We start from the raw sequence: 20,867 nt of genomic DNA, 5'->3' as shown, positions 1-20,867 counted from the left end.
GCGAGGGGGGGGGGGAGAGTTTCAGAAAGGTATCGTATGAGTTCTTCGGCGGGCATTTTACTTAGAGTCCTTACCACCACGACGGCTCCGTTGACTTCACAATATCACACACGGATCTATACTTTTCGAAGAGAAAATGTGAAGCACACATATACTGCCGATCCCGGCCCGGGCGGTCTCCGTGGACCACTTTCCATTTCATTTCTGCCCGCTTCTTGCTCCGACGCGTCCAATGGGCCGCTTGGAGAATTTAAAAAAAGTTTAGATGCGACGCGAATGGGGATCCTAAAGCGAGCAAAAGAGAAGGGGAGAGCGGGCTTTAGCGTGTATGCTGCGCGGTTAAGAGTAGATGCGTGCATTCCCTACAATACGCTTCCGCGTCCGGACTTAGAGGCTTTTCTTTTCCTTCCAACTGCCCTCTATCTCGGCCTCCACGGGAGAATCGCCCTTCTTGCGGGTGCTGCCGCCTCCTGCAACCCAACCACTTCGGCGCAAGTCTCCGCCCGGCCGCCGGCCGCCGGCCTCATCCAGCCCTGGAGCCGCCCCTGCACGGGCGGAAGCTCCTCCCCGGTTTATCCGCGTGGCTGAAGATGGCGTCTCCCATGGCGAGCCAGGCTGGGGTCGTAATCCGAGATTTGCCTTTGCTCAGAGCCACCCTGCTCAGGAGGCGCAACGCGGTGAGTGCGCCCGCCCCTCGCGGCCAGGCTTCGGCCTGTTAGCGGTCTGCGTCCTCCTGGGGAGAAGTCTGGGGGGGGGGTGCAGCCCAATCCGTCCTGGGCTGCCTCCCAGCGCCCGTCAACTTCTGAGGCTGCTCGGGGTTAGGTCCAGGGTATTTGGTGTATCTTCGGTCTCTCAGTTAATTCTCAAGAACTCAACACGTGGACCCGTCTCAAACCTCTTCACTTCTTCCCAAGATAGGTAGGGACAGATGTTTTTTTGGCCGGGGCTAAAGATTCAAGGAACCAAGCAGCCTTCTCTTTAAACCAACGGACTAGTACTTTCCCAATAAAAATTAAAAAGGTCAAGAAAGACGATGGGAAAACTCTTGCAATGCATTTTTACCAGGGAAGCAACTCCAAGAATTACAGTGCAATCTGGATTCCAGGGAATCCATACTTCCCTTACTTACTCAGGTGTAAATCTCAACAATTCCAGTGGTTGGTTTCCTTCCTCTCTTCCTCCCTCCCTCTCTCCTGGCAAGTACATGAGCTAGTCCCAGCAGCTTTCTTGGCAAAATTTTAGAAGTGCTTTTGTTTGCTTCCCAGAGCTGAGATAGAGTGACTGACCAAAGGTCAATCAGCTGGCTTCATGAAGAAACTGAGACTAGAGTCCTGATCTTCAGGTTTCTAGCCTGATGCTTTAACTGCTATATCAGACTGGCTCTCCCCCTACTTCATGGCGTATGTTATATACTTTTGGTCTTCCAAACCTGTTGCTGCTTTTCAAGGAGGCAAGGCCTCTATCCTTGGTGGAGGTGACTGAAAATGGGTGCAGTTTTTGCTACAAGGTGAAAACTGGTTATTGAAGAGCTTGAAGATCTCCCTCTGATTGTCCCCTGAACAAGCTTAGCTGATCATTGAAGGTAGGCCAAAGAGCAATTGCCTCCTCTCTACTTGTTTCTTTACCCAACTGAGAAAGTTACAAGAATACAAGTAGTCCTAATGTAATTGCTAACCATAATTGGGACCAGCAACTCTGTTGCTAAGTAGCATGGACATAAAGTGAAAAGTCATATGACTACACCCGGCTCACATCAGTTTGTCAGTTCTGATTGCATTAATACTGTGGGTCATTAAGCAGGATGTCACATAACCACGACTTGCAGGGTCACCCATTGACTTGAATTGTGGGAAGCTGGCCATGCAGATTGCAAACGGTGATCACATGACAACAGGATACTGCACCTCTTGTAAAGGCACACCACTTGCCCAGCACTGAATCACAATCACATGGATCCTGGGAATGCTGTGACAGCTACAACTTTGAGGGTTAGTTACAAGTTTCCTTTTTCAGTGCTGTCATAATTTTGAATGGTCATTGAACAAGTGATTGATAAATGAGTACTACATGTAGTCAGTGTTAACAGTTTCCATAGACAATTGCTTGGTTAGGACTGGTTAATATTTATTAGTTCAATCCTCTGGTTACATTGGCTGAAGGGGAGGATCTATGTCAGTGGTGGTGAACCTATGGCATGCGTGCCAGAGGCGGGATTCGGAATCCTCTCTGTGGGCACACATGCCGTTGTCCCAGCCTTGCCTCCCCCCGCGACCCCCTCCTCACCAGCAGCCCCCCTGGAGGAGAGTTGCCCCCGAACAGAGCAGCGTAGCCAAGGACACGGTAACCAGGCAGCGTAGACAAGACTCTGCCCTCACACCCCATCATGCACAGTTGATGCTGTGGGGTGCGGGTAGAGGGCGTAGCCGCCATGGTGCTGCTGGGCTGCCTGGGCGATCTGCGGTGGACCCTGGACGCGGTGAGTGGCCCTGCGGGCAGGCGGGGTGGGGGTGGGGCAGGTGTTGGAGCAGGGGCGGGGCCAGTTTTGGGGCATTCGGTCTCTAAAAGGTTTGCCATCACTGATCTATGTGAATAGAGGAGGTGATGCTTCCAGGCCCAAGTAATGGAGGCAAAGCAAGGAGTTGGCCCCATTTCAAATGGAGGTCGAAGTTGTGTGTGAAAGTCCACAGATGCTGCTTGTTCAAATTGATGCTTTTGTGCTTGCCTAGATTTGACTATGATGGATCCTTGTGAATATAAGGGGGAAAGAGAACCAGCAATAGTGCATAGTACTACATTAGAGGAAGTGGACCACATCTCTCAGGAGCTTGCCTGCTGTTTCTGTTCACAGCTGCTTTGCTGTGTCAGCAGAGAACAGCACAATGGAGACATCACAAATCTACTTGCTTTGGTATACAGTTCTAGTTCCTATAGAAATTCTTAGAATATATTTGTACTTATTGTACCTTTTATGTTTTACTCAATTTATTGTAATTTATTTGATATAACTGCCCATTTGTTAACAATTGGGTGGCATTCAAGTTGAATAAATAGTTCTTGTTATTAAAAGCCTATTTTAATACTGAACATTAAAATCTAGCCTTTGTTTGAAAACTTCCAGATGAAGGTTACCTCTGCGTTTTGAAGATCGGTTGATATATCACAAACAATGTATTAGGTTGGCTTTTTTTAGATGTTCAAAGTGCATAGGCTCAGTAATCTTTATTATTACCTTGTAAAGCAACTTTTACTGGGTGGAAGGCCACACTGGGAAAAAATAGTGGGTGGAATCAAGGCACAGTAAGTATAATTATCTGTTGGCTTTAAATAAAATTTATTTATTAAACAAATTTATATAGCCACCCAACTTACACATAGGTGACTCTGGATCAACATTTAAAAAATCTAATGTATAATGAAACCTCATAAAAAAAACTCCTCCCCCACCAATGACAGCAACAACGCAATCAAATCAGCCACTTGAACAGCTCCATCTCATTCGTGGTTACTAGGCCCATTGACAAAACCAGGTTTTTGAGGGCTTTTTGGAAATGCAACAGGGTAGGGGGACAGCCACACCTCCAGGGCAATGCTGGCACGATTATTTTCCAGTATTTAATATTTTAATTAATTGTAAATCAGATTAATAATCTATTTTATACATAAAATTAAAATTTGGTAATAACATTTTAGAGTTTGCTGTAGACTGCATCCAATCTTTTGGAGCTGTTTGCGATTTTGTTGAATGATATCTGCTTTTTCCAGGATTCTTCCTAGAATGATGATTTGTACATGCAGAGCTGGTTTGTTGTAGGGAATGACACATGAAGGGACATAATTCACATTCCCAAAACCTGAGCTTTGGAAGCTGATGCTATACAAAACCAGAGGCTGTTGGTGCAACCATGGCAAATCAGTAGATAAATGTAGATTAAGCTTCTTGATCAGAGCAGTAGTCTTCTGATGCTTAAGCAGGGAGGGAGAAGTAAGATAGTAATAAATAATCTGAATAAGAGCTTAGTGCATTTTACACCATCTGCAAGACAGTAACTTCCTTGCAGCATTCTTGTTCCTGGCATCAGGGAAGAGGAGCATACTGTAAAAGAAATGTCGAGGGAGCCTCTACAGGTCAATTTGCTCTCTGCTCCAGCTTTTATTTCTAAGTCTGGGTTGCCTGCCAAATGCCTTTTTCCCTGGATCCTTTGCTTCCTATCCTCTCCATGCTCTGTCCATCCCTCACTCCCAATTTGGGAGTCCTACTCAACATTGCATATGCTTCCCCTCCTCCAAATAAACTAACTAGCCAGTTTGGTTGAGTGGATAATGCATCAAGTTAGAAATTGGGAGATGGTGAGTTCTATGCCCACCTTAGACATGAAAGCTTGCTGGGGGACCTCACTCTCCTTCAGCTCAACCCACTTCACAAGGTTGTTGTTATGGGGAAAAATAGGAGGAGGAAGATTAGATATGTTTGCTGCCTTGTGTTAATAACAATAATAAGGGCATATAAAAATTAATTAAATAAATGAACTATGCCAACAGCCCTGGTAGTCCAAGGCATGCTTTTCTCCACGAGAGAAGAATAGGAGAGAAATAGGGTTATCTGCTCTCCTCCCAGTTTTCTAGATTGCTAGTCTCTCTGTAGCATTCATAGCATAGATTTTAGAGGAAGGTCTCCTGCCATTGAAAACTGCAACCAGGCTGTGGGCTTTGAGATTGCCCATCTCTGTTTTAAATCAACTAGTAGATCCTGAAGATTGAAAGCTCCACAGCAAGAAAATTTTCTCCTTATTTTCTTGTGCTGCTCACAGTTGGAATGCTTTGATTTTTAACCTTTGATGAAAAGTCACCAGCTTTAGCCCCACGATCAACTTGCTACCTTCTTCAGTTGTATTGCTAATTGCCTACATGATTTTTAACTATTAACCTCTTCTCTCTACAATTTCAAGTTCACTAGCAAAAGCTTTTTCCTCTTCAACTCTTTTCTGATACGACATGCTTTGTACGTTTTCTCTGTAAACTAGGTACCAGTGAATACAAGGTACATGGCAACTGTCAAGTATAAGTTGGCCTGTTTGAGGTTTTGAATACCAGTTGTGACAAAACAAAAACACAGTATGTAGGTGTGTTGAACATAATCTTGTTTTAAGCTGCCAGAAGAAAACCATGAATTTTTAATTAAAACAAAAACAAAATAAAAATGCTTGAAAAACACCAACCTGTTTTTTCAGCTGCAGATTTAAAGAAAGAATACTTCAGTAGAACATTATTCATGTAATGAAATGATTAGTACTTTTAAATTGGGAAGCATTATGCTTTAGCTGTAGAATGAAAAATAAAGGATTAAACAAGAATGTCTTAACAGCTGCACTGTTTTAAATCTGCTTTTTAAAAAACTAGGGCAGGGGTGTCAAACTCAATTTCATTGAGGGCCGCATCAGCATTATGGTTGCCTTCAAAGGGCCAGGTGGGCATGGTTGATAGGCGTGGCTAGGTAGTCATGGGTGGGTTGCCGCGACTAGGCAGGTGTGGCTGGGTGGGCGTGGCCAGCTGAACATGGCCAGCTCGACGCCGCTCATTTGGTGTGGCTGACTCAGTATGGCCAGGTGGGCGTGGCTGGGTAGGTATGGCTGAATAGATGCAGCAGATCCAGCTCCACTGACTTGGGACGGCTGGATTGGCACGGAACAAGTCGCACCTGCTAACTCGATGTGGTGACAAATCGGTGCCTCACAAGTCTCCCCAAACTGCCAGCAGCCAAGCGTGTGCGCATGCGTATACACACACACCACACACACCCACACACCGCATTCCACGTTTGGGGACTTTTATCCACAGAGGTTCTCCTCCCCATGCCCAGGCATGATTGGCAGCTTGCCAACTCAGATGTGGATAAAAGTCTTCAAGCTTGGAATGGTGTGTGCATGCATGGTTGAATTACAAAGAGCTCTGGAGAGAAGAAAGGGTGGTGGGGAGCTGCGTAAGGGAAGGCTGCCCCAACGAGCCAGCCTCTTGAAAGGATTCCATTTTAAGAAGGGCCAGCCTCCCTCAAGCACAGTGGTTCTCAACCTGTGGGTCGGGACCCCATTTGGGGAACGACCATTTCACGGGAGTCGCCAAACAAGGCTGTCCGCCATTTTTTCCCCCTTTTCTTTGGCCATGCCCCTGGCACTCAGTGATGTATAACTGGTTGGGGGTCACCACAACATGGGGAACTGTATTATGGGGTCACGGCATTAGAAAGGTTGAGAACCACTGCTCAAGCAGGACCAGAGAGCGCTGTTCCCCTGCCTCTGCTTCTTGTTCTCCAGAAGTCTGTCAAGACAGAAGTTTGACTTCGTGCTTCCATGGGCAGCAGTGTCGCCTTCTGCCTCCTGCTTTGCCAGGAGGGGGCACGGACAGGGAAACGCCAATGCTCAGATGTCTGGGATTGGGAGAAGAACATCTCCTTCGGCTTGCTGTTCGCACACACGCAAGCACACACAACACCATTCCAGGTTTGGAGACTTTTATCCACATCTGAGCTGGCAAGCTGCCAATCATGCCTCCTACTAGTCTTCTTGCGGACTACTTCTAAACACATCACGGGCCTGATCTGGCTCATAGGCCTTGAGTTTGACATGTCTGCTCTAGGGCCTCAATTTAGTTCTATTTCAGGGTATATTTTAGCATAAATTATACTGTATACAGGTATTCCTTGACTTATGACCACAATTGAGACTAGAATTTCTGTCGTTAAGCAAGGTGGTTGTTAAGTGAGTCATGACCAATTTTATGAACTTTTTGCCATAATCATTAAGTGAATGATTAGTTGTTCAGTGAATCTTGCAGTCTTTAAGCAAGTCTGGCTTTTCCCATTGACTTTGTTTGCTAGAAGCTGGCTGGGAAGGTCGTAAACAATGAGCACATGACCCCAGGACTAGAGGTAATTCTCAGTATAGAATGGTAATTGGCACCAGAATTCCCATCACTAATTGATATGATTATACAGCATGATGCCATATGACTGCATTGCTTAGTGATGGGAATCCTGGCAGTCCCGGGCCGGTTGCCATTGTTAAGCTTGGATGGCAGGTCATTAAGCAAGTCTCAGGTGGTTTGCAAACAGAGTGGTAAGCCCTGCCAGGCAGGGGAGGTTCCCTGGATGACTAGCAAGGCATAAGATGAGCGTGGCAGGGCTAAGGGTAGCTGCGGTCAGGTGGGCATTTGGTAAGCATCCTACTGAAATGACTTAATAGATAGAATAGGGTGGAATGGAGTGGAATAGGAATAGGAAATGGAATAGGAATAGGAATAGAATAGAATAGAATAGAATAGAATAACAATAGAATAGAATAGAATAGAATAATATAGAATAGAATAGAATAGAAGAATAATAGAATAATAATATAGAATAGAATAGAATAATATAGAATAGAATAGAATAGAATAGAATAGAATAGAATAGAATAACAGGATCGCCAACAGGATCGCCAACGTCCGATAACGGATATGGCACAAGAAGAAGAAAACACTTAATATCCCGTTTTAATTGAAAACCATCTTCTACAGCTGTAAAAAAAAAATCCTTAAACATTGAAATGGAAGAAGGAGGAACTGACCAGAGAGAGCCAACTTGCACATAAAATACTAATCACAAATAATAGCTACCATAAAACTATTACATATTACTTTTATGCTCGTTTTAAAACAATATTAATATTGTAGTTAATTTAACACGCATGTTAATTTTGTTCTAATTAACTGGTTGAAAAAAAAACAAATAAGGGCATTGTTCAAACCCCTTTTTATAACTAAAAATCTGTTTTAAAACTGTTTATGGAAGATTTCAGAAACTATTATTTGAAACTAATTAAATGACATATAGTTAAAAAGCCATTAGGTATACTCTAGCTATTAATTTGTGGGCTAAACAGTTCAAACATTCATTGGTTCATTAAGGACAACTCAGCTGTAATTTGTAAAGTGAAACCCAAACTGTGTGAGACAAGGTTGGACAATTACATCAGCTGAGAAATTTACTCATAAATTGCTCTTTAAAAAGGGACAATTTCATGAAAGCATGGCATCCTTCTATATTGAATGCATATATGGGATTTGTATCAAATCAGTCTTGGGTTTATCAATGAGAATGGAGGAATGTCAAGTCCACAAGCCAGAAAATATTTTGTGTACAACAAAACACACCACAATTGGATATCCAACCAGGCCAGCTGAATTGAAACCTGAAACATTTGTTTTGAGAAAAATCTGGTGGAGTCTCATCCTTTTTGCTTCTTCACTTCGGCACACACTATGCTCCAGCTTGCCCACCATGCTGCAGCAAATCCTTTTCTTGAAGATGTAGTTGCTGCACCTGGATTCAGGTATGCTGAATATCTGAGTGATCTACTCCACAGCTTTTTTCACTCCCTCACCTGCCACCGCTCCTCCAAAACAACCATCTACTGCAGGGGTGTCAAACTGCCGGTCCATGGGCTGGACGCGTCATGCGGAAGCTGTACCCACTCTATTGCTGGCAATGGCAAAACTGTCCTGATACATTGCACGATGTCACGTGATGTCAGGAGTTTGACATGTCTGATCTACTGTATCCCCATATTCCCACCACTTCTCTTCCCAACAGACACTGCTGCCTACCTGAAGAGTCTACCCATCTGTTTTCCAACCTTAGCAGCGTCTTCCTTTCTTCCACTAAACTGATGCTGCTACCTCCACACACCATTACATATGGCTTGTATTTTGCCCTAGTCTTCCACTTCAGAATCTTACTCTCTGGAATGCATGTGTTTCAGTTTTGTGCCCAGATGAACACACAGTGCAATTATGAAGTACTCAGCAGTGCTGACTATATGCATGAAATGGTCCAAGCACCGAACATTTTTCACTATTAGAACAATGTCAATATATTTTCTGAATATCTTTAATAAAAAAACTATTATCCAAAACCCATTAATTTGTTTTTCAAACATCAATTGCATTCACCCTACCAATGTCCCATCATTACATTTCTTTTTCTTATAAGTGTTTTACTATCTCTTTGGATGCAAAATTGCTGGGGGGGGGGGAGGAAAGCAGCAAGGAGCTGGTTACAATTCCTAAAGGAAATAAAGGGGCCACAGTGCAAAATGTATCAAGTATCTCTCCTCTGCAATTCAACTCCTCGTTTTTATTTCTGAACAGAACTGGAATTTTCTAAAACCAATGTATACGGGTAATCCTCTTTTAATGGCCACTTATTCTTCTTTTTCTTGTGCCATATCCGTTATTGGATGTTGGCGATCATATTGGAGATCCTGTTTTTATCAGCAGCCGCACGAAAAAGTGCTGCTGAGTTTTGTCCAAACCAGTCCCTTAGATTTTGAAGCCACGATGTTCTTCTTCTACCTGGACCTTGTTTGCCTTCAGTCTTTCCCTGGAGGATTAAGTGGAATATGCCATATTTTTCTGCGTGTCGCATCACATGTCCGAAATATTCTAACTTTCGTTTTTTAATTCTTTTGATGATTTCCCTTGGCTTTCCCAGGCGACTTATCACCTCCTCATTTCTGATCTTGTCAACCCAGTTTATACGTAACAGCTGCCTGTAAATCCACATTTCAAATGCTTCTAGTCTCTTCAGGTGGCCTTCTGTCAGAGACCAACTCTCTACTCCATAGAGCAGGATAGAAAAAAATATAACATGTGACAAGCCTCATTTTCAATCTTAGGCTTATGTCATGACTGCAGAAGACCTTTTTTCATTTTGAAGAATGCTGTTTGAGCTTTCTCTATCCTTGTCTTTACTTCAGTGGTCATGTCCCAGCTTTCATGTAAATTAGAACCGAGGTGCGTGATCCTTTCAACTTTTTCTAATGGTATTCCTTCTGAATTTATTGGTGATAAATTAATGGATTGTTTGCTGATGACCATGATCTTGGTTTTTGAGGTGTTAAGCTTCAAGTCGTATTTTTCAGATATTTCTGTGACTCTGTTGATGAGGAGCTGAAGGTCTTCATGCTTACTGGCAAGCAGAACTGTATCATCAGCATATCTTAAGTTGTTGATCTAAACACTGTTTACTTTGATGTCAACATAGATGTTCTTCAGTGCCTCGCTGAAAATTGACTCAGAGTATTCAGCAACCTTCAAAGTTATTATGGTGCTAAATGATGGGCACTTATGACTGGTCTTTGAAGTTCCAGATATCCTAGTACCCTGTGGACACATGATTGTGATTTGGGTACTTGGCAACTGGCTCACACTTACGAAGGTTTTGGCATCTCACAGTCACATAATTGCCATTTGTACTCCTCTTTGACAGCTTCCTACAAGCAAAGTCAAGACGGAAGCTGGCAAGGAAAGTCACAAGTATTAGTACCACTTTATAAAACCTTAGTAAGACCACACCTGGAATACTGCAATCAATTTTGGTCACCATACTACAAAAAAGATGTTGAGACGTTGGAAAAAATTCAGAAAAGAGTAACTAAGATGATCCAAGGCCTGGAGACTAAAATATATGAAGAATGGCTGCAGGAATTGGGTTTGGCTAGTCTAAAGAAAAGAAGAAATAGGGGTGACATGATAGCAGTATTCCAGTATTTGAGGGGCTGCCACAAAGAAGAGGGGGTCAAATTATTCTCCAAAACACCAGAAGGCAGGACAAGAAACAATGGTTGGAAACTGATCACAAAGAGAGAAGCAACCTGGAATTAAGGAGAAACTTCTAACAGTGAGAACAATTACCATAAATGCCGGCGTACAAGGCGACCCGGCGTATAAGACGACCCCCGTCTTTATAGCCGGGCTGCATTCCTAGAACGTCGTCTTATACGCCGGAAACTACCAGTATTTCTGGCGTATAAGACGACTCGGCGTATAAGACGACCCCCATCTTAGGCGCCGATTTCAGTGCTCGCGGAAGTCGCCTTATACGCCGGCATTTACGGTAATCAGTGGAACAGCTTGCTTCCAGAAGTTGTGGGTGCTTCACCACTGGGGATTTTTAAGAAGAGCCTGGACAGCTTCTTTGTTTGAAATGGTAAAGGGTCTCCTGCTCAAGCAGGGGTCTGGACTAGAAGACCTCCATGGTCCATTCCAGCTTCTATTCTATTCTATTCTATTCTATTCTATTCTATTCTATTCTATTCTATTCTATTCTATTCTATTCTATTCTATTCTATTTCTATTCTATTCTATTATCAGCAGCCGCACAAAAAAGTGCTGCTGAGTTTTGTCCAAACCAGTCCCTTAGATTTTGAAGCCACGATGTTCTTCTTCTGCCTGGACCTCGTTTGCCTTCAGTCTTTTCCTGGAGGATTAAATGGAGTATGCCATATTTTTCTGGGTGTTGCATCACATTTCTGAAATATTCTAATTTTTGTTTTTTAATTGTTTTGATGATTTTCCTTGGCTTTCTCAGGTGGCTTATCACCTCCTCATTTCTGATCTTGTCAACCCAGCTTATACGTAACAGCCACCTGTAAATCCACATTTCAAATGCTTCTAGTCTCTTCAGGTGTCCTTCTGTCAGAGACCAATTCTCTACTCCATAGAGCAGGATAGAAAAAAAAAAATAGCATCTGACAAGCCTGATTTTCAGTCTTAGGCTTATGTTGTGACTGCAGAAGACCTTTTTCATTTTGAAAAATTGAAAAATTAAATGTTTTAGTGGAAGAAATATCATCCCCAATATACCAATACATTAATTAAATATTATGATAGGAATCAATATGCTAATTTTTGGAGTTATTGTAAAGCCTAGCTTTATTACAGGTTATATAAGATCTTAACAAGATGAAATGAATCTCAGTCAATCCCACTCTCTGTGTGTGTGTCAGATGGTAATGAGATTTGAGTAAGAAAGAAGCAGGAGTGAAGGATCCCACACTGGGCAAGGTAACAATCTTAAAAAGTGTGAAAGGACTGGAAAAAAAATAGACAAATAGAACTACAAATGGGAGAATAAACACAAAAAGCAATCTAGAAAACTTGCCAAGTTACCGTGTTGGCCAGGCAGGTTATGGCAGTGTTTATGTATCAGTCAGAGATGCCACACTAATAGAGAAGTTGAGAGAGGGAAACAATGGAAAATCAATTTATTTTTCATACTATAATGAAAAGGGAGAACTCATCCACTTTCTATATGGTGGGATAAGCACCTTTCTTCTATCCACATTTTAATTTATCTGGAGCTCGCCAATCTCAGTGCTTGGAGTATGGGGAGGAAAGTTTGAATATTTTATTGTTGTCATTTACGCAGCTCTTATTAGTTACTGTATATACAATATACTGTATATACGATATTAGTTACTGTATATACAATATCTTACTAGTGCTTCCTTCGTAAAAAAGATTACAACATAAATACGGGTAGTCCTTGACTTACAACCATTCATTTAGCGACCATTTTAAGTTATGATTTCAAAAAGTGACTTAAAATTGGTACTTGCACTTAGGACTGTTGCAGCATTCTTGTGGTCACATGATCAAAATTTAGGCCCTTAGTGAATGCCAAGGATTTGTGATGGTTGCAGTTTCCCAGGGTCATGTGACTGTAATTCCAGGAGGTTTCCGACAAACAAAGTCAATGGGGGATCCAGATTCACTTAATGACCACATGCTTCAGTTAATGACCATGGCAATCAGGTTCATAAAATTGGGAAGAATTTACTTAACAACCATCTTGCTTAGCAGTGGAAGTTCCAATCCTGATTGTAATTGTACATCAAGGAGCATCTGTCATTTATTCATGCTGAATTTTATCTTATTAAAAGATTGTAAGATCCTTTTAAAGTTTTATTGTTCTAGCAAGCTGGTTGTCCACTTTAAAAATGAGTATGGCTGTGGCCATCTTCCTTATTCATTTTCGGTTGACACATTGAAAGGTGGGAGGGAGGATTTCCAGGTGCTTCGCTAGTCGAAATAATCTTTTGCCCCGTGGGAACCAAGGTCACCGTCTGCTCCCGAGACTGCAGGCTGGGCGTTTCATAAAAAGCCCGCCAAGAAGATGTATTGGGGAACATAGTTGCTTGCATAGCTTTAGAGGTGGGATTTCTTAACTTTGTATTGGGAATTATTACGTGTGTGTTCAGACTCGGTTTCACTTTTGACATGCCAATATTTTGTAACTAATAAACATGTTCTTTGAGGAATTTCCAAGCCTTGGAGCTCTGCTTTATTTGTCTCTGTCTGTTGGAACCTTGACACTAGTTAGGCTTGTACTCTGTGCGCAAGGCTACTATTATTACTGCAAAATACTGATCTGAGCAGAAATGCTACATTTATTATTAACATAGTTTTAGTTTGAAGCGTGTTCATGTGGAATTATACCCTATTGGGCTTAATAAAGCTTATTTGCAAATCAATATATGATAGTCTTGGCTGAAAATTAAGCCCTTGTGTTTAGGAATCAGAATATTTGTCGGAATTCTATAACACATTAACTCTATTTAGGCTGTTAGCCTAAACCAGTGATGGTGAACCTTTTAGAGACTGAGTGCCCAAACTGCAACCCAAAACCCATTTATTTATCACCGGGTGCTGGGGGGGCATGGCTGCAGTGGTCATGGTAGACTGGGTGGGTGGGGCCAGGGTGGCGGGGGCCAGTCCCTCACCATCTCAGGGGCATGGCATGGTTGCCCACAGAGAGGGCTCTGAGTGCCACCTCTGGCACGCATGCCATAGGTTCGCCACCACTGGCCTAAACTTACCCACCAGAGTCTCTGAAGTCAATAGAGCTTCTGTGTAAGTAAGCTGAGAGCAATGTGCAAATCTACAATTTTTCTTTCTCATTAAATGACATACCTGTATTTGTTTACAGATGATCAGGCAGGTAGATTTGGCACTGTATTTAATTTCTGGAATGAACTTAGTTACTTCTGTTTGCTAGTCAGAAATAAAATATTTTATTCTGATCGTGAAAAAATGAAGTGCTATGCATCCTGAATAATTGAATAAGTAGAACACTGTAATTTGGGGCAAACTTATAACTCAGACTTTGTATACAGGAGTGATTTTTGAGGATTAAAATATAAATATGCATGTACAATAAAGGCAGTTGTCATGCTAAAATTAATGCCCCTATTTAGAATGCTTTCTGAATGCAAAAAACAAGCCAATGCTAAGGTTGAAATATTTGCAAACTTTACATTATAAAGTGTACTTTTCTTCAAATACCAGACTGCATTGAACTGTTGGAATAAAGAGAATGGCAGGTTGTAACCTCCAAATTAATTAATTAAAAAGTAGTCTACTTATTCTGCTAAAGTTGTAATTATTTTTCAAAAGTTGCTTGGTAAGGGAAGGAAGAAAAAGCTTTAAATTGCATTTCCTTTGTTCCACAAATGTTCTAAAACTTTTTTAAAAAAGGGCGTATGGAATGTTAAAATGTATTGATAAAATATTTCAATTAATGCAGTGTTTATTACATCCAGGTGAAAAGATTCCTTAAAAGCAAAATTTTTCACAACTGTATCACATAATATTAAACGGTCTAGGTTGTTGATCTGATAAACCTTGCCGCCATTATATGAATTCATGGCTTTTCAAAGTTTGTGGTGCCATGACGCCTTAAAATGTAAAATGAATTATGTGATTTCCCCCCATGAATAAAACAAATGATTTATTTACTGTTAGCATTGGGTACAGCAGCAGTTTATAAATTTAACATATCTATATTATTGTTAACTATTCACACTAATGTGAAGTCATGTCTGCCAGTTCTTTAGCTGGTGTTGGCTTTCATACACATTGAGTTCTTCCCAAGAACTTAGGGAGTGTAATTCATTGTTGTAATGTAACGTATCAACATTGTCTATTGGGGATCCAAGCAGTGTAGCCTTTTGCAATTGACCGATGGAAATTTTGTCAATGTGCAGATTTTCTAAATGCTGTCTAACATATTATGGTATGGCACCCAGTGTGCTCGTAATGATTGGTACCACCACAGCCAGTTTATGTCATAATATTTAATTTTCAGATCTTGATACTTGTGATCTTCTCCAATTCTTTTACTTCTAGTCTACTATGGCTTGGTATTGCCACATCAATTGCCATTTTTTTCTTTTCAATCACATTTATATCTGATGTGTTATGAGCCAAGACTTATCAGTCTGCATTAGGAAATTCCACAATATTTTAACCTGCTCTTTTAGCAGTAGCTATTATTAGTAAGTTTGCAAGAGTCTATAATCATAGTCTTAATTCTTGATTTCTAGCGCTGGGGGGGAGGAGTGGAGAAATATAGCTGTCAGAAATGCCTTGTTGGATGCAACCCTGATTCCATCTAATCCATTAGTCTGTTTTCATAGTGGCCAACCAACTGAATAAAAAAGCCCACTAGTTTTCCAGTATTTGTTTTCTGAGACAATGAACCTGCCATCAAGATAATAACCCATATCCCTATATCTTCCATGAATTAGTCCAATCTGTTTTTTTTTTAAGCCAGACAAGATGGTAGCCAGCATCACATTTCTTGGTGGAAAAAATCCAAAGTTTAATTGCATATTATGTAAAATAAATTTCTGTTGTCTGTTCTGATTCTTCCAAGATTCAATGTCATTGGGTGAGCTGTGGTTCTGGTATTTTCAAAAGGGAAAGACAAGTTTTCATTGTTTATTTTATCCACACTATGCATAATCTGGTGCCCTCTCACTTACCTCCTTTCTAAAAAGGAGCCCTTAATATTGCAGTCTTTTCTCATAGAGAAACTGCTCCAACCCCTTGATCATTTTAGTTGCCCATATCTGAATTTTCTCCAGTTCCTCTTTTTGAGGTGTGTTGACCAGAACTATAGACCAGATGTTGACTCAGCTTTCATCCTAATAAAAGAGAAATATATGTAGCTCAGAGGTGAACAGTGGAGTCCCTTATTGTGGATTGAATTGTTGAACAAGGTTCAACTGACTGAAGACAAGGTTCAACAATTGGGTTTAACAGGTGGGTTGAACTCTCGAGTCCCTCATAAACTCACAGAGCACCAAGGACTTTCAGCATTGATTTATGTAGTTCTTCATAATCCCTTATTGTTTTACCACTGAACAATTTAGTATCATTATCAACTTGACTATTTCACTATTCATTCCAGATCGTTTGCAAATATGTTTTAAAAGCAGTAGTCTTAGTACAGAACCCCCTAGTTATATCCCTCCATTATGAAAACAGCAATTACCCAAAGAATATACAGATATACCTTACTTTGCCAAAAGAGAAGTAAGCCTCCTCCTCCTCCTCTTTGTATTGAAAAGTGGAAAAACAGATAAGAATTTACTACTTATATTACATACCAGTATGCTACTAATTAGAGCTCTGAGATTTTGGAGGGGATGAATGGTTTGCTAGATTGCTAGAAAGGAGGTCTGAATGTTTGAGAAGCCAAAATTTACAACCAACCTTAGTGAAAAGTCTGACTTCCCTCATCAAATATATTTAGGTAAGCTTAACCTTAATCAAAGGACAGTAACTGGTTGAAGAACAGAAAACAAAAGGTAGAAGTGGTGGATGGTTCTCTTTATCTGAGTAAGAATTAAATTTCACATTTGCTTACAGCAGAAGCTCTGAGACATGATTAGCTAGATTATGTGGAACATCCAAGAGTTTGTAAGAAATAGCAATGAATGAATGAATAAATGGTCTACTCTCCTAGACAAAGGTTAAGCTAATATAGTTACAAAAGATTTGTATCCATAAAGATTGTTAATCATCTAGGTTAGGGTTGTCTCAAATGTGAGTTTTCCAAAAGGCAACTGGACTTTCTTGGTTTATCCAAGAAGCTTCTTCAGTTTTAACTGAACTGAAGCTAGAACTGAAGATGCCTCTTGGATGAGAAGTGAAATGTTTTCAAAGGAAAAAAAACAAAGTCCAATTGCCTTTTGGCTAAAGCACCTTTGGGACACCAACAGACAAGATTTGTCCATTGTTGGACACAGAAATCATAGCCTTTCTATAGACCATTGCTGAAGGATTTCTCCTTCCCTTTCGCTTTGTAAAAAAGTGGTTTTCCTTGCATAATTTTTGAAGCCATATGATATTGATAATAATGGTTATTTAGTCTCAGAACAGGGTTTCAACAGCTTCATTTCTTACCCTGCTTGAGATTTGGAGCTTTGAAAATCCAGTAGAATTTATGGATGTATTTTGACTGTTCCTTTAGAAAACTTTTGCATTTAACACGTGAAAGTAGGGCATGGAGAGAGGAAATATACTTTCTTCATAATATGAAAGGGATTAATATATACAGTCCTGCTCTACCTTCATATGTTCGCACAATGTGAATAGATAATATGATAAAAATATAAAATAGATGATGGTTGCTGACTACGGCAGCTTGGGAGGGGCAGTGATCCTCTGTGTCTTCATTAGGGTTTCCTAAAGTATCTCTTTGATCAGTGGGGAAAACAAAACACTGAAATAGATGTTGCTTTGATCTAGCAGGGCACTTTTTATGGAATCCTTTTCTAAAAAAACTTATTGGGTATTGTAAGAAATCAGAAAGTGATAATAAACTTTATCAGAATAAGAGAATAACAGAGTTGGAAGGGACCTTAAAGGTCTTCTAGTCCAACCCCGCTGCTCAGGCAGGAAACTCTATACCATTTCAGACTAGTGGCTGTCCAATCTCTTCTTAAAAATCTCCAGTGATGGAGTACCCAGAACTTCTGGAGGCAAAGTTGTTCCACTGAATCTAATTGTCAGGAAATTTATCCTTAGTTCTAGGTTGGCTCTCTCCTTGAGTTTCCATCCTTTGCTTCTTGTCCTGCCTTCAGGTTGAATTACCCTCTATGTATCTTCTACTGTAGCTACTATTTTTTAAAGAAGGTCATTTTGTTGGCATCTTCCTCATTAATTTTCAGTGTTATGGCTATGAGTTGGAAATGATTCTTCTTTTAAAAGATGGAAGCTCCCAAAATTTTGTGCGGAGAGAGTCTTCCTTATTTGTCTTATTGGACTTTGTAAGGTACATAATGGAGAAACTTCCCAGGAACATATGCTGTGTACAAAGCAGAATGATTATTTCATTATCCTACGTAATGAATATTTTAGGTTTGCTAAGGAATTCTGGTCATTATACACAGAAGATTCATACTTTTATAATCCAGTCCCATGATAAATAGTTTCTTTGATGTTAAACCTCCCATAGATTTCTCATAATGACATGCTTTGCAAAAAAAAAAAAAAAAAAAAAGCCCCAAACAAACTCAAAACTTAAAAGTGTCTATCCTTTCTGATGGTTTTAAACAGAAGCAGAATAGCCAATTTCTTTTCTCAAAATGGGCATTATTTGCTTGTGTAGTGGTTGCAATGACACAAACATAATTTCAAAAATTGATTTTCTGAGCTTCATTTTCCCCACATGCCTATCTGATTTTTTAAAAAATTCTTACTGTTTTGGAGAATATGCTTCATTATTTTTGGTTACCCATTAATATATTATATTGATATTGCAACATGGAGAAAGTAATCTGATTACTCTTTATGGTAATTCACACTGCTTGTGAATTGATATATCATTTTGAAATGAACCAAGCAACAGCTCCAGTTATTTAGGATCATAGAGATTGTTTAATTATTAAATTTATATGCTACCCATCTTACTATCAGCTGACTCTGGTATAGCAGACATTGTCACTGTTTTGGAAAAATTGATACTTTCTGGTCAATATAAGGGAATTTGTACTAAACAAACGGAGATGGATACTAGCATCAAATTCCTGGGTGTGCAGTTAACAAGTAGGCTGGCTTGGTCGCTCAACAGTGAGATGCTGGTGAAGTGGCACAGCCTGCATTTTCTGCATCGCATGAGAAAAGCACATCTTCCTTCCCCTGTCCTTACCACTTTCTACAGGGAGACAATTGAGAGCATCCTGTCATACAGCATCACAGTCTGGTTTGGAAGCATTACTGCTTCAGACAGGAAGGCGGTACAGAGAATGGTGAGGATGACAGAAAAAATTATTGGCAGTTCCCTCCCTTCCATCCAGGACATAGCATATAAGCATTGCTTAAGCAGGGTCCGCAAGATTGTCTGGGACACTACACATCCTCTTCATGATCTGTTTTCCTTGTTAACTTTTGGGAGGAGCCTTCGTGGTATCTGAAGCAGAACATCTAGAGTCAGTCACAGTTTTGTTCCATACAATCTTAACCTTGTGAACGCTAAAGTTTCCTTTTTCCATAATGTATTCAAGATGGACAGTGATTAATATTTATATGTTATTTATAATGTAAGGATGAAGGTTTATACATATGTTCTATATAGCATGTTTAAATGTGTGTTATGTATGTGTACACTTTTGACAGCAAGCAACTAAATTTCATTTTTAATGTGTGCCAATATGCCTACAGTAAAAATATGACAATAAAGGTTATTCTATCCTATCCTATCCTATCCTATCCTATCCTATCCTATCCTATCCTATCCCATCCCATCCCATCCCATCCCTTCCCATCCCATCCCACCCCACCCTACCTTACCTTACCTTACTTTATCTTACCTTAAACCAAGCTGACTGGATCTTTAGTCCTTTGCCAGGAGGGCTTTATGTTGATTGTACTCCAAAACAAGCCCGTTGGAGATGTTCCCCATTGTTGAGTTGTTGTAGACAAAGAAACAAGGGAGATACTTCTGCAGGTTTTGCCAATGATGAGTTCCCTGAAATGGGACAGTGTTAATGTAGGCATTCCAAATTTGTCCATTTATCTTTGAGAAAACCGGCTGAAGTGGTGTTAAGCAGTTGATCGCTTTTGCCTAGGCAGACACCTGTTCAAAGCCCATGGAGATTTGAGACTGGTTTATGAGCAAAAAACTCTCATCAATAATGCTTCACATCTGCCTTTTACCCTCTACTGTGCTTAACAATGTTGATTGCCCATCACCGAAATGAAGCAGGCAGATGCTCAATTTATGAAAGGATGGTCTATAAAGCTGTGGATTGTTATCTTTAAAATATGTCCTGCCTTTCCTTCTGAATGGAGGGTAATATGAGATTGAAAGGAAGAACAACAGAGTGCCATTAGCAGAAGCAAAAGTTTAAGTTACACCTTATAAAATGAACAATATTTAATATCGTCAGTTTTGTTCCTAGTAGGGTTATTTATTAATGTTTACAAGGTGTTTACAATTGAACCCAAAATTTCTGTTGCTAAGTGAGACATTTGTTAAGTGAATTCTGCCCCATTTTACGACATTTCTTGCCACAGTTGTTAAGTGGATTATTGCAGTTGTTAAGTTAGTAACATGGTTGTTAAATGAATCTGACTTCCCCATTGACTGTCAGAAGGTCTCACAAGGTGATGACATGACCACGGGACACTGCAACTATCATAAATACGAAACAGTTGCAAGCATCTAAATTTTGATCATATGACATTGGTGATGCTGCAATGGTCTTAAGTGTGAAAAATGATAAGTCACTTTTTTCAGTGCCATTGTAACTTCAAACAGTCACTAAACAAATGATTGTAAATCAAGAACTATAAGCAGGTCTTCTTAATTAGCTCCAGAACAGAAATTCATACAGAACTACAGTCTTAACTTTTTTTCTTCCTTTCCACACATTTTCAAAGGAATTTGCTTGCAAATATGCAGGATTTTAGCCAAAAGGGTTACCTACCCATTGACATTTATGAATACCACCTTAAATCAGTTTTTAATAAAATAAAATAAATTGTATCGATGTAATATTTTTATAAGCCTGCTATAAAATTTACGTGTTTCTTATCCAAATTCCTTAATCTGATTTAAAGTTGTAATCTTCAGAGGACTCTGCTGTACTTTTTGCCAAGTTTCTTCTATGATTAGAGTTTCTCTTAGAAAGCTTCTGGTTATCAGTCGCATTATTCTTTATCCTTTTATTTTTTCTCTTGTAACATTGTGTTCAGTAGTGTTG

At 40.2% G+C, this 20,867-nt stretch overlaps 1 protein-coding gene across 1 annotated transcript in view; it reads left to right on the top strand.

The window, feature by feature from the left end:
- Positions 1 to 531: 531 nt before the first annotated feature.
- The window catches only part of SUCLG2 (succinate-CoA ligase GDP-forming subunit beta), a 257,487-nt gene continuing 237,151 nt past the window's right edge, over positions 532 to 20,867 (top strand). Inside the window, exon 1 of the mRNA XM_039328642.1 lies at positions 532 to 677. Within this exon, the coding sequence (XP_039184576.1) occupies positions 591 to 677 (87 nt within the window). The 5' untranslated portion in view covers positions 532 to 590. The remainder of the gene's footprint in view (positions 678 to 20,867) is intronic.

Source organism: Crotalus tigris, unplaced genomic scaffold, assembly GCF_016545835.1.
Source record: "Crotalus tigris isolate CLP2741 ecotype Arizona unplaced genomic scaffold, ASM1654583v1 scf7180000024383.4638030, whole genome shotgun sequence".
NCBI lineage: Eukaryota > Metazoa > Chordata > Lepidosauria > Squamata > Viperidae > Crotalus > Crotalus tigris.
This window is presented reverse-complemented; position numbering and strand designations above follow the sequence as displayed.